Raw genomic sequence first — 13814 nt, 5'->3', positions numbered from 1 at the left:
TACAGAATTTTCTTTAAATGTGATGCAGGCGAGTGAAGTAAAGCTCAGCACCCATAGCTTCGGTTGGAACATAGCCGTAGAGGCCTGACGTGCGAAGGCAGCACGCCAGGGTGGTGTGCAGGAGCTGTGGCCCAGGAAAAATGGTAACTCCTCAGAGTAGGTTGGATTTGTGTTGGATGAGAGACCAGGAGTTTTGATGATAATCTCTCTTGACATTTTGCTCTATTTCAGTAACAAACAGTTTGCTCACCTAATGCTTACAGTTATCCTTTAGGATAGATGTTCTATTATTGTTATTATTATGTTATTTTGAAGGTGAAGAAAATGAGACCACGATGGGGTGACATCTGATTCAGGTCATCCAACTAGTAAAGAGACTCTGGGCTCAGCTTTGTCTGACTTCAGAATATTTTCTGACTGACAGGCCTGCCAGCTTGTCCTGAGGGCCCCAACACAGCCCTAAGGAATCATAATTTCAGAGAGCATAGCCAAAGTGTGTTTATTTTAAAATAATCTGTAGATGGTTTTTATCTGCATTCAGATTTGGAAAGCCCTCTGAAGGACTGACTGTGTGTAGATTGATAGAAAAATGTGTTTATTGAGCGGAAGTAAAAGCAACACGAGGCATAGAAAGTGCTGTGCTTTTGGAAGATCATGAGACAGAACGTCCATTTGAGTTCACCTCTGTCCTCCGGGGAATGATACCCGAGAAGGAAGTGTCGGAGTGTGAAGGCCGCTGGCTTCCCCCTCGCTTCCTGTTAGGTAAGGACAAACAGGATGACGCCAGTGGCTTAACAGCCCAGGAAGGGCTTCAGTTCTGAGTGTAGAATGTGTGAGAACTGGATGATGACTAGGCCTCATCTGGTCTGATGTGATGGCACATGGCAGGGCAAGAACCAGTAAGGTGGACCTAAATGAGAATAAATTTACCTATTTTTGGATAGATACAACTATCAAATCCCAATACAAAACATTTTATGAGCCTCTTAAGATTGTGCTTGTTTTAATTTGTTTCCTGGAAATGGCTAATTATTGAGTCACCAAGAGGAAGCGAGAAAAATTATGTTATTTAAACTTACTATTAATACACTTCTGGCCTTCTCAAATCCCGTTGAACAGTAGTTTTTTTCAAAGATACTTGCATGTGGCGTTAAATACCCAAAATGCTCATTGGAAAGCTAATTTCTGAGGAAAGTTACTTTGGGTGGCATTTCTCAATCCAGTTGTTTGTACGAGTTTTTACATTTTAATAGCCCTGTCCAAAATTTGGACAAAGATATAGAAAGTGTGAATGTAAAATTTTCAGTTAAAGCAAAGTGGAAAGGGAAAAAAAATCAGAAAATAAGATTCACAACCAATATACTTTAACGACCTAGAACTTAATGACTTCTCTACTCTAGGTTTTTCTCCCTCGCATAGAAAGGAAGTGCCAGTGCTGGCAAGCAACATACGGGAAAGAAACCCAAGCGCTGTGTCCCCAGGCAGCGCTCGCCTGCCATTGGCCCAAGGGGCTTGGCCTTGGGAGATGACACCTTCGCGGCCTGCTGGGAAGGCACAGAATGGAGTCTAGCTGAGGACTGGCTGTTGAGCTGTTGAGGCAGCTGGTTCTACAGTGTGGAGAAAATAAGATTGGGCTAGGGAATCAGGCTCATTTGTCTTCAGTTATTATTTTTTTGTATTATATTTCTAAGTTTAGGGCAGGGCCTACAGGGGCCTACAGGGTTTCATTACACAGATCGGACTCGTAGTGATCCGCCTGCTTGCAGCCTCCCAAGCGCTGGGATTACAGGCCTGTGCCACCATGCCCAGTCTCAATCGCCATCTCAGCTCGCCCTGTGGGCGGGGCCAGCATGGCACGCTGGGGATCGAACCCCGGCCGCTGCACTCTGTGGAAACAGGCGCTTTAGTTGGGTAAGCTCTCTGGTCGGCCTTTATCTTCAGTTATTGATGGTCAGCTTTAGCAAGATTATTACCCGAAGCAGCTCTGTGGGTAGCAGTTACAAAAACATGATTTCATCCCAGTTTAAGCAAAGAAAAGTGTTTTTGGCATTTGCTCAGCCTGGTATCTTTGGAAGAATTCAAGCTGAAGGTGAGCTTCTTTTGGTTGGGTAATATCAGAAGTGACTTGTTCACTTGGAGGGATGTGGGGGGGGTGGCCAGAGAGCCTTTAGTTTTCCAATTTTTTCCAGTATGTTTTAGTGTTTTGCGAAATAATTTCACTGATAAAATATTTGATCAAATATATATATTTGGTCTGCGTAAGAAGATTCAGATATATAGCAAGCCATATGTAATCACACACATCTGTAATCCCAGCCTTCTGAGAGGCTGAGGCAGGAGGGTCCTGTCTGGGCATAGTGACCTAGTGAGACCCTGTCTCTCAATAAATAAATAGGGCTAGAGATACAGCTCAGTGGGAAGGCCCTGAGCTCAGTAAAACAAACATACAAAGCCTTAGCTGTCACTAGCCTGGAAGTTTGTCCTTGTCTCTAACAAAATTTTATCATTGTGATAGGTAACTATACCAAATAACAATGGCTAAAATTTTTTACTTCTAAAAAAAAAATTTAAAAAATAAAATAAAATTGTTTACTTCTAACTTCTTTCCACACTTCATTGAAAATCATTATTAGTAAATATTAGTAATTTCTTCAGGACCCCTTCTGTGCTTAGAATAACAGTCAACAGTGCCACAGAGTCTGAATATTTGTGTTCCCCTCGCAGTTCACACTGAAACCCTCTGCCTCAGTGAATCCGTTAGGAAGTGGCGCTCCTGGCTGATCCGGCCGCAAGGGTAGCGCTTCACAAGCACAATTAGGACTTTAGAGGGACAGATGGCTCTGTGGAGGAGGGAGTTGTCCTTACCCGAATCTGCTTGACCTTGGCCTTCCCATCCCTGAGGACTGCTAGAAATAAATGTTTATTGTTTACATCTAATCTGTGATTGTTCCAGCATTTTTAACAGGCTGAAGTGCTCTGTGTTGATTTTAGGATGAAGACCCATTCTTAGCCCAACCTGCTTCTGCAGCTCCTGCCTGCTGACCCCACATTCCGATGCACCCTCTTGCTCTTAATGTCCTTGTCTGCGCTCCCTGCCCACACCTGCCGGTGCCGCGTCCCCACTGTCTTCTGTAACCTGGCTGTTCTTTGCCTTTGTCACTCACCCTGCTGGACTCAGCTCATGTCTTGCTTTGTCAGGCAGGCCTCAGGTTTTCCGTTCAGCTCCACCTCCCTCCTGCACAAGCTCATGCTCTGCATTTCTCAGTCATGCTGGTCATCATTATTATAATATAAATTTGCTTATGAAGCTGATTAGTATCTCTTTCCCTCTTTAAAATATAAACAAATTCTAAGGGGAAGAAGAACATTTTCTACTTGTAGTGCCTTCTGCATGCTTGTTGCAGTAAATGCCTGTTGAAGGAAGGATGGAAGGGTGGCAGGAATCCCCTTAGTATGGATGTACAGAGAAGACTAGAGTGGAGACGTGCGGTTGGGGATGTAGCTCGGTGGCACAGGATCTGCCTGGCAAGTGCAAAGTCCTGAGTTCGCTTCCTGGTACCAGAAACAAAAGCAAACAAAGAAACTTAAAAACAAGAGAAAAGATGTGATGTGGTAACCCTGAGACTCTAAGTTAATTTTATATACTTCTTGCCATTTTAGACTGTTCTTATTTTTTACAAAAGCCTTCCAACCTAGGGCTGTTAATAGCATTACATTATATGCTACATAATTTTTGCTGCATATCATTTCTATTCTAATAGATTAGATTTATACATAAGGGAATTTTATCCTTGTCAACTTTATAGATATGATCAATGAACCGCTCAAGGTTAATAACTAATTATCCAATTTAAGGTAAGATGTTGTGCACTCGAGACTGTGAAAGGACTACGCGCTTCTACCTGGATGTGGTCTTCTTTCAGAATTCACTTCAAAAGGCATTGCTTCAAAAATTTAAATAATTTCCATAGAGTCAACCTAATTTGGGCAGCTGCAATGAAATACTACAGGCTGGGTGGCTTCAACACTTATTTCTCACAGTTCTTGAGCCTAGGAAATCCAAGATGAGGCAGCTGCTGTTGTCACTTTCTGGGGAGGGCCCTGTTCTGAGGGTGCAGACGGCTGCCTTCCTTCCAGCTGTATCTTAGCTTCATATTGAAGGTGGAGAGAAGACAGACAGGGAGAGAGACTCTGGCCTCTTCTCTTTCTCTTCTTGTAAAGGTGCTGGGTCTTTTTTTTTTTTTTTTTTTTTTCCTGGTACCAGCTGTGGACCTCGCCCTGCCAGTCAGATGCTGTGCTGCTGAGCTGTCTTCCAGCACTAGGATGCTAATCTCACATGCTCTCGAGCTAACTTAAACCTAATTACATCACAAAGGCTCTATTTTTTTCATAATTTTATTGAGAAACAAATAGCAATGAGACAGTTTCAAATCAAATTGGTAGGACAGTTTCAATAATAACACATTGTATACATTCTTCCTAGTGGTTAATTGCTGTACAAGATGCGGACATGATATCCTACTTACAAACACCATTAGAACAAATCCCTCTATTCATTAAGAGAATGTAACTATATATCTATCCTAACCACTTTGAATACATAGATACAAAATGGACATTCATCTGTATCCCATTTTTGGTTAAGTTCCGTTATTTGAATATTATAGATGTGTAAACTCAGCAAAATATTCTAAAAGAGTCCAGTAGCCCATAATAGTATTGGGTCTTCTGCTTCACTGGCAGTGTCAGAAATTGTTGACCTGAGTCCCCTACAGCTCAACATAACAGTATGGCTTTACTTCTTATACTTTGTTTTTATACTTTTCTGCTGGATGGTTAAGACAAGGTAAAGCAGGACCTATGCAACAAGAGTTGTAGCTTTTGGGTCTGATAAGGTCAGTGAAATACCCTCAGGATTTCTCCTGAGATCCTGTACCTCAGATTGTAGAACTTTTGTCAGCACATACAATATTTAAAGGGCAATGGAATACACATCTCTGACAAAACTAAACAAAAAAAGGGGATACAAATGAAGGACCATTTTTGTATCTGTATAGACAAAAGAGTTAGGATAGGTATAGAGCTACTTTCTCCTAAATCAATGAGAAGAAAGATTTGTACTAATAGTGTTTGGACTGGATATCATGTCTGCATCTTGTACTATGAGTAACTACTATGAAGACAATAATATGCAATGTATTAATTATTGAAACTGTCCTACTAATCAGCTTTGAAATGGTCTCACTGCTATTTGTTTCTCAGTAAAATTAATTTAAAACAAATTTATTCTTTTAAAATTATATCTGGAATTCTGATTATGTCTGGGAGAAATTGAAAGGTGATAACTTGAAATGTGAAAATCACATTGCCCTCTAGTGCCAGCTGACCTGGTGGAAGTGGAGGACTTGGAGCTGCGGGCGAGGGGGAAACCACTTGGGAGGAGCAGGCAAGGCAGGAGATGGAGCGCTGGCTCCATCTCAGCGGGGGATTGAGGTAATTAGTCCTTATGGAGGTCAGGGATTAACTGGCTAAATACATACTTGTGAATAGAGCATAGCTACCAGGCTATTATCCATGTAGTAAAGTGATACATTTTTTTTTTTTTGTTTTTTATTATTGCACCATTTGAAAATGATTTGTTTGTTTTCCTCTGGGACCTAACAAAAAAGAAATCTTGCTCTTGTCTTAAAAAACTAAGCATATATAGGAATAAGCACATAAGGAAATAGGTTTTTGGTAAAATCTCCAGTTGGTGTTTCCACCATCATAAAGAAGTAGGATGTCGTAATAAACTCCAACTTTCCTAAGGCAACATTTAAAGCCACTTTGAATGAAATTACTGTGTTAGTGTAAGCCCAATAATTAAACAATTGCAGACATGCAGTGGATAGTTAGAAAATGATGAAGCACATGAATTTTCTTTAAAACACTGCATCCCAGGGGATATATGATTTACTTATCTAAAATCCTAAATTTTGGTGATAGATTTTAGCTTATATATTTTAAATAAATTTACTGTCTTTATATATTAAGCTTGCATAGTAAAATCATTGTCTAAAATTCTCTGAACTAAAATTTTACCATATGCAGGTGCCAGATCAAAAGAACTAACAATTACCGTGTTTCTCAGGATGTATAGATAAACAAAAAACTCATACCTCTCAAATGATAATAACATGACTGATTCAGGAGAGAAAATTATATTTTTCAGTTTTGTCAGATAGTCCAGAGAAGAGTATAACTATTTGTACACTTACTAAAACATTGTTTGAACTACATCCCTAAAGTGTTCTTTGCACAAACAGCCTGACTGAATATATTACTTTTTAAATCTTTCAGTGACAATTGTTGCTTTCTTCACAAACTCTAGTTATTATGCTGTGCCCCTTTTAGGAACCATATTTCATAGGGTGACAATAAATACTGCGTGACAGAGTTGATGTGTTGCCTGTTCTTATACTGGAATTGTAAGGGATACAAATTCAAAAGAAATACATCCCTGCTTCATCTATTTCTTAATCAGTATCCTTAAAAGACGTCATTTTTTGCCTATCTCAGGACACATGCACAGGTACGATGCTACGTTTTGATTTTTCCTGTGTCCTGCTACTGTACTGCGTTCTTCTGATTTGTAGTAATTTCTCTATCCTTTCATCTTTGTTATTTTTTTCTATTCTGGGCAAATCTTCGTGTTCTTTTTGTACTTTTTAGTCTTGTCTTTGTCCTCTCTTTTTGTTGTACTGAGGATCAAATCAGGACCTCGAGTGCACCAGGCCGGCGCTGTCTCACAGAGCTACACTGTGAGCTCAGCATTTCCCATATAGGTTCACCAGCTTCAAAATTGCTAGCGTTCTTCTGTTTGTTCTTGCAGGATGGGAAGTTGAACCTAGGATTCCTGTGTGCTCTGCAGATGTGGCTAGATTTTTAAGATTATTGAAGTAAAGGATTTAAAATTATGTGTTGTTACTAACATTTAAGCTGACTTCATTATTGGAGGAAATGATCCGTACAATACCTATATTTTGAAATGCATCATAGTAGTTTTGTGTCTCATTCTTTAGAATAGTTTATAACATGGTGATAATCAGCTAATGAAAGGCAGAGTGAGATATCTCATAGAAGGACTTCTCTGAAGTCAAAGTTTGATCTTTTATAATTTACTGCAGTGTAAGAGTACACCGTACATCCTGGCAGTGTGGAGAAGGCTTTGATTATGTGACCTGATAGTTCTGTTAATGCCTCCCTGAAGTCTGAGCTCCATGCAGTGTAGTGGTTTTAGACTACTGCCTTAGCAAACCACAGTGAACATAGTGCTGCCCAGTGGAACACTTTCTGTGGTTGTCAGAGATTTAATAAATGAATAAGCACACAATAAGGGCTGGTGAGATAACGCAGTGGGCTAAGCACGTGATTAGGTAAGTGCAGAGGCTGGGGCTTGATCTCTGGCACTACATGAAACAAAACTCTAAAAAATAAAACTTTAAAAGAGAGTTGGGGAGAGCGGTAAGAGACGTTGTATTTGTGAAGTACAGGAAGTAATGTGAGCCCTCATCACAGTGGAATCTTTATTGCTTTCAAGTTGGGGCTGAATTCAGGAGGAGCGAGGCGTCACTGAAACCTGAACCATTAGAGTGAAAGAACTGAAAAGGTTGGTGGATGGTGCTGTGCAGGGGACGGGGTGTGTGCTTGCCGAGACAGTGAGCCAGAGAAAGGGAACACACATGGAAGTGCCTCCTTGAACACTCCGGTGACCTCACCTGTGACCAAGGCGCCGAGACTGCCGGGGGTGGAGGTGCACAAAAGGCAGTTCTGTCACTTCCTGGGCTGCTTACAACCCAGAACAGAAATGATCTTGAGTCGGAGGAAGGTATTCAGGTGACTATAACACTAGCAAAAACGAAAGGATAATGAGGTCTTATTGACATTCAGAACAGAAGGAAGCTCGTGTTTTGAAGGGCTTTTTGGTGAAAGGCAAGGGGAAGGTTATTTAAGGCTCATGAAGCTACAGGTTGTGGCTGCGTCCTGTTCATGCTTCACTGTGTTTTGACTCTTGCCTTGTTTGTTCAGCTAGGATTGTGTCTGAGCAGAGCCTCTGCAGCTGTTCTTAACCTCAACTGCAGCCTTATCCTTTTACCCATGTGCCGAACACTCCTGGCTTTTCTTCGGGGATCTCAGAAGGTAAGAAAAAAAAAATCCTGGTCATAAATTTCGACATGAAAATCACCTGTGACCGTTTTCATGCCTGACTTCTGAAGTGGTTCCTTTAAGGATGATGGCAAAAGTCAGGTTGTCAAGATGATGTCTGGACTCTTGTGAAACATTCATGGCAGAGGGTTGTAGCAGTCTTTTTAGCACCATATTTAGGCACTGTGCTTAGCACTTCATATGCACCAGAGTGAGTCTTTATATGGATTCTGCACTTTGGTTTTGTTTCTGTCTGGTTTACATGTAAAATGTTCCTCAAAAATCTTCTGCTGCTGGGTGCAGTGGCACACGCCTGTAATCCCAGCATTTGGGGGGCTGAGGCAGGAGCATCGCTGTGAATTCAAGACCAGGCTGGGCTACAAAGTGAGTTCAAGGCCAGTCTACACTACATAGTGAAGCCCTGTTTCAAAAAGGAAAAAAAAAATCTCATGTGTTCAAATATGGTATTTTGGGAAGGCACTTGGATCGTGGACGTGTTACACTTGTCAGTGGGTTGGTTCACTGAGCTCACAGCGGAGTGTGCTGTGAGGACGAGGGGCTTGGCTGGAAGAGATGGTGCCTGGCACGTACCCTGCCCTGCGCTGGGCACCCTTCCTCGGCCACAACGCCCTTCTGCCATGATGTTTGGATCTCGGAGCCAGTTGACCTTGGATGGAATTTTCTGAAACTCTGAACCTAAACCTCCTATTATCTAATTTATGGGGTTCAGATATATGTTGTGGCAATTGGAAAGGTGACCATTACATTTCTATTTAATATAAGGAACCAGAGATGAAGGGTGAAAACAACCTGAACAAGATCACACCCTTGTTGACTGACAGAATTCTCTACCATCCAGCACCCTAATTAATTGATGAAATAAGCTACTTCATATTATAGGATTTCTGAGAGAGAGAGAGAGAGAGAGAGAGAGAGAGAGAGAGAGAGAGACCCCACAGTAAATACTGTTTCTTAGTCAAAGGCAACTTTTAATATAGTTGTAAAATTCCATTATATTCCACTGTCAATGAAACATTAAGAACTTTGTATAGCTGTATAAAAAGCAACTAATTTTTTAAAGAATAAACATTTCAAAGTCAGCCAGAAAAAAAAAAAAGAAAAAGGATCACACACCTTGTGACTGTTGAGACTAAAGTGGAGGTCCCAGCGCCGAGTTCTCACTGCTGCACTGCGCCTCCATGAAATGCTGCATTTTCCTTTTCTTAAATTTAAGTTTATTTTTATTTATTTGTTTGCTTGTTTATTTTTTATTAATTTTATTGAGAAACAAATAGCAATGAGACAGTTTCAAAACCGGTCAATAGGACAGTTTCCATAATTAATATATTGCGTATTGTTGTCTTTGTAGTAGTTATCCATAGTACAAGATGCAGACATGATGTCCTGTCCAAACACTATTAGTACAAATCTTTCTTCTCACTGAATTAAGAGAAAGTAGCTGTATATCTGTCCTAGTTTGTATATACAGATACAGACTGGTCCTTCCTTTGGATCCCCTTTTTTTGTTTAGTTTTGTCAGAGACGGGTATTCCATTGCCATTTATATAATGTAGGTGAGTGATTCAGCAAAATAATCCAATATAGTCCACTAGTCCATAATAGTAGTGGGTTATCCGTAGGACTGGCAACGTCAGAAGTTGTTGACTTGAGGCTTTTGCAGCCCAGCATTTCAATTTACTTTTAAAGACAGGAAAAAACAACAAAATGATGCAGAATTTCTAAGCAAGATGAGAGGAAATTAACAGTAGTTATTATACTGCATAATGTTATCTTCAGAGTACTTGTGCAGATTATCAGATGCAGGCAAGCGCAGTATTTCAAATAATATAAGCACTAATTGCTTCTTCCAATGAACTAACAGAAATTATGGTACAATTATCTTAGCTATCTTGTGTGTGCGCGCGCACACACACACATACATGTATAATTTGCTTACTTTTTGTTTTGATTTTTCCTTCCATCTTTTCTCCTTTCCCCCATCCCAGCTGTTCCTTCCTGTTGAGCAGTTTCTTTCCCTTTCACAATATCTGTTGTACCTTTTGGCTCTTATTTACTCTTTCAGTTTGTTACACGAGGGAGACAATAAAATGTTTGCACATGTAAATTTGATTTACTTCGCATATGAGTATGGTCTCCAGTTGCACTCATTTACCTACTAAAGCTTTAAGTGTATAAAAACACACATCTCTTTTATCCTCAGTTGCTGAGCACTTGGGTTGTTTCCAAGATTTAGCTATGACAAATTCTGCTGCTATAAATATGGGTGCACATTTACTCCTGTGGTATGATGTTTTTAATTGTTCTGGAAAAATGCCAGAAGGGGTGGAGCTGGGTCAAATGGACCCTCTACTCCTAGTTTTCTGAGGAATCTCCACACTATATTTTTATTTAGATAAATTCCATGAGTACAGTAGAGTCTTAGGCCTTTGAGTGATGCATGGAATGACTGAGGTGGTCACAGCTTATTCAGTTAAACACCAACTCGTGTCGAACTTGAAAAGCATGTCTTGATCGGGGTTATAAAGTGGAGGAGATAAGAAAGCCGAGAATGCCTTTAACAGTCATTCTGTTAAAACAACTACAATTCTTTTCTGTCTCTATTCTTATGTATGTGTCTGTGTGTGCATGTGCACGTGCATACCTGTGTGTATGAGTTTACTTTTACTAAAATAATAAAACACTGCAGGATAGATGTTTTGAAAGAGTTGTTAAAATACTCTGTAAAGTTCATATGTGCAAATTTACTGTAGTGAAAATTCTCAATCTTTTCATGTAATATGTGAAACTCTATTTTTAATGCAGTAATTTGTGGAAATAAGTCTCCTCTAGGTTGCCTACCATTGTAAAATGCTAGGAGTTGATCCCTGTGGCTGGCCACTGGGTTGGCATGAAGACAGAGAAGATTAGCCTGAAATGAAAAGCTCCCACCTAGGTCTCTAAGTATTAAAGAAGTCCTAAGGAGGCGTTTCCCAGTGTGAAGCTCAGATATGCAAAGATGCTTGACATTTATTTTTCTACAAGACCAGGCAGGCATTTAAGACCTTAGAAAAGATTGCCTCATGTAAAAATCATCTTCTTTTACTACAAAAGTAAATCATATATACTGTTAAGTTCAAACATCCCATGAAATATAGTCAGAAAAACTTCTGCGAAGATTTTTCTGCCAGAACAACAGTTTATAATTCGGGATAAATGCCTGCAGAGGCATACGATGCTGCTAATTTTGAACAAGACAGGATCACAATGTAGTTTGTTTTATAACTTTTAGGCTAACAATTTATTTTGAATTTGTTTGATTACTAGGCATTAGCTGTACTTAACAAAAGTTAAGTATCATCAGAATGTTATAGTGAAAAGCGTTGTACCTATGTAGTACCTTATTGATTGCATTGCTTTTACCATATAAAATAATTTTTATTTAGGTTCCCAGCAGGAGAACAAGAAGATTGTTGGATAAAAGCAGAGCATTCCATATAACCTGTGGTGTTACTATCTGCATTTTCTCAGGTGAGAAAGCCAGGAAGTATCAACAATTTTGTTAGAATTCCACATTTTTGTGTGTTAAATGTGCAACCTTATTGTTCTGTGTATAATCTACTGTCACTAACTTGGTGTTTTAACTATGTGTCTTAGTGTATTATTCTAGGCATTTAAAAAGCATTGCAAGGAAAACTACATAAAATAAGTGTTTGACTTATTTCTATTATAGTATCTGAAAGTTGGCTCCCCAACCAGAAAGGATTGTTTCTGGAAGGTAAATAATTTCATTTATAGAGATCGGGAGGAACATAGTAGGTTTCCAAGCCCTAAAAGTAATGATAGCATAGGAAGCTGGTGCATTCCTGTAGTTCCATTACTAAGGAGGTTGATCATATTAGGAAGATCATAAGTTCAGGGTCAGCCTGTGTTAAAATCCTGGGTCTAAATAAATAAGCAACAATAAATGCTATAAGTTTAAATGCATAAAAGTTAGAATGTGAAATGTTTGTTTAAGGATGATGATTCTACTCCAAACTACATTTGGGTTGTATCTTTGATATTAATACAAGATACAATTTGAAGACATGATGAATATTTATTTAAAAAAATGTTATACTAGAAGACACATTCCTGATGCCTCTCATGCTCCATTTGGCTCCAAACATGCTGATTCCCTTATTCTTGCTGCCTTCTGGAGCAGTTCTGGTGGTCCTTTGGGTGAGGACCCAATTTCATTCCAGATATGTCAGGGTCATTTTGAATTTTGAGAAGAGCACCAAGTCATACAGTGCCAGAGCTAACAAATAAGGCAGATGAGGACCTGTGGTGAGGCTTTCACACACCTGCCTTTGGTTGGTGCTCAGCAGTGCCATCATCATATTTTTGAACATATCACGTAGAAAGCCTGGCAGAGGACCTCCTGAACTGCTGCAGAATGTGACCAGTGTGTTTGAAGTGAGAGGGAGTATTACTAAAGTGAGAGGGAGTATTACTAGCTTAATGCAATGTGACTTTTTACTGTGATAAATTTTGAAATTTAAACATTTGCCGTGTATTTTGATTAGATTTTGTACTTAGAAGAACAGATGATAAAATTTGTGGCATTTTATACTGATTTAATTTAATGATATAAACTGAGGCGCTTATATTTTAGAGTCATTTTGAAATGAAATTATGTCCTGAGCATTTGCTTGGTGGTCTTCCAATTTTGGAAGCAGCACCGTTGTGTTTGTGCGCCTGGGCTCTGGACATGCTTTGTGGGCTCTCTCTCCAGCAGCTCTCTGTGACCCCCACCTCTTGGAGCCTCAGTATTTTTTTTAAACTGTGAAATGGATTGACAGTGGCATCAACCTTATAGTTTTCAGGTTCACATGAGAACATTGATAGGAGGGAAGCTAGGAAAAGACTCCAGCCCCAGTAGCTGTAGGAGCACACTCAAGTAGGGTCCAGGCTGGCCCGCCACAAAGCCAGAAGTCACCGTTCTGGGGTTTTCACAGCTAATGGCTGTTTGAGTTCCTTGGAAAAACATTGTCTATGGTTTCTGTCTCGGTTTGTGGTGGTTTCAGTCCTGTGATCTCAGAAAGGCTATGCCTTTCCTGGAATCTAGGTGATCACAAGCTCGGGACAGTGGCAGGAGTATGATGCTGTCTCCCGCTTGTCTTGACATCCTGCATTTTGAAGAGAGAGATCATATACATTTAGAGTGAATCCACCCTGTCTGGCCACCTCCTACATAGCCACGCCCTAAGTGGCCCACATGCCCCTGTTTAGAGCTGACCCAGGATTTATAGTAACAAAGGATATAAATAAAGTTGAGCTTTGTTTTGTTCTTAGTTATCAGAATTGGGCATCTGTAGGACCAACTGAAGAGTCAGGGCTCATGGTAACAGATGGCCTTGAAGTCCCTGACTGTCCTAGAATAAATTATAAATTATGCTTTCAAGGAGTAGCAGGCAAGGGCCCAGGATTTTTCCTTATTCCGTGTTAAAGATTTATTCTCCTTAATTTTAAGGAATAAGGAACTAAAGATCTCTCTCTGTCTCTCTCTGTCTCTCTGTCTCTCTCTGTCTGTCTGTCTCTCTCTCCTTCTTCTTTCTCCTCCTTTTTGTCATTATCCTCTTCCTCTTCCT

The 13814-nt window shown here is 40.0% G+C and overlaps 1 protein-coding gene across 3 annotated transcripts in view; it reads left to right on the top strand.

Moving 5' to 3' along the window:
• The window catches only part of Nox4 (NADPH oxidase 4), a 157105-nt gene that overhangs the window by 20806 nt on the left and 122485 nt on the right, over positions 1-13814 (top strand). For 2 of the 3 annotated variants that reach the window (XM_023707701.1, XM_004647436.2), the window contains exons 3-4: positions 8068-8178; positions 11628-11712. In XM_023707701.1, coding sequence (XP_023563469.1) covers positions 8068-8178; positions 11628-11712 — 196 coding nt within the window. The remainder of the gene's footprint in view (positions 1-8067; positions 8179-11627; positions 11713-13814) is intronic. The other variant, XM_023707702.1, reaches the window with a different exon arrangement.

Source organism: Octodon degus, unplaced genomic scaffold (genome assembly GCF_000260255.1).
Source record: "Octodon degus isolate 3935 unplaced genomic scaffold, OctDeg1.0 scaffold00306, whole genome shotgun sequence".
NCBI classification, from domain to species: Eukaryota; Metazoa; Chordata; class Mammalia; order Rodentia; family Octodontidae; genus Octodon; species Octodon degus.
Note: the sequence above shows the minus strand (reverse complement) of the source record. Positions and strands in the feature narration are given on the sequence as shown.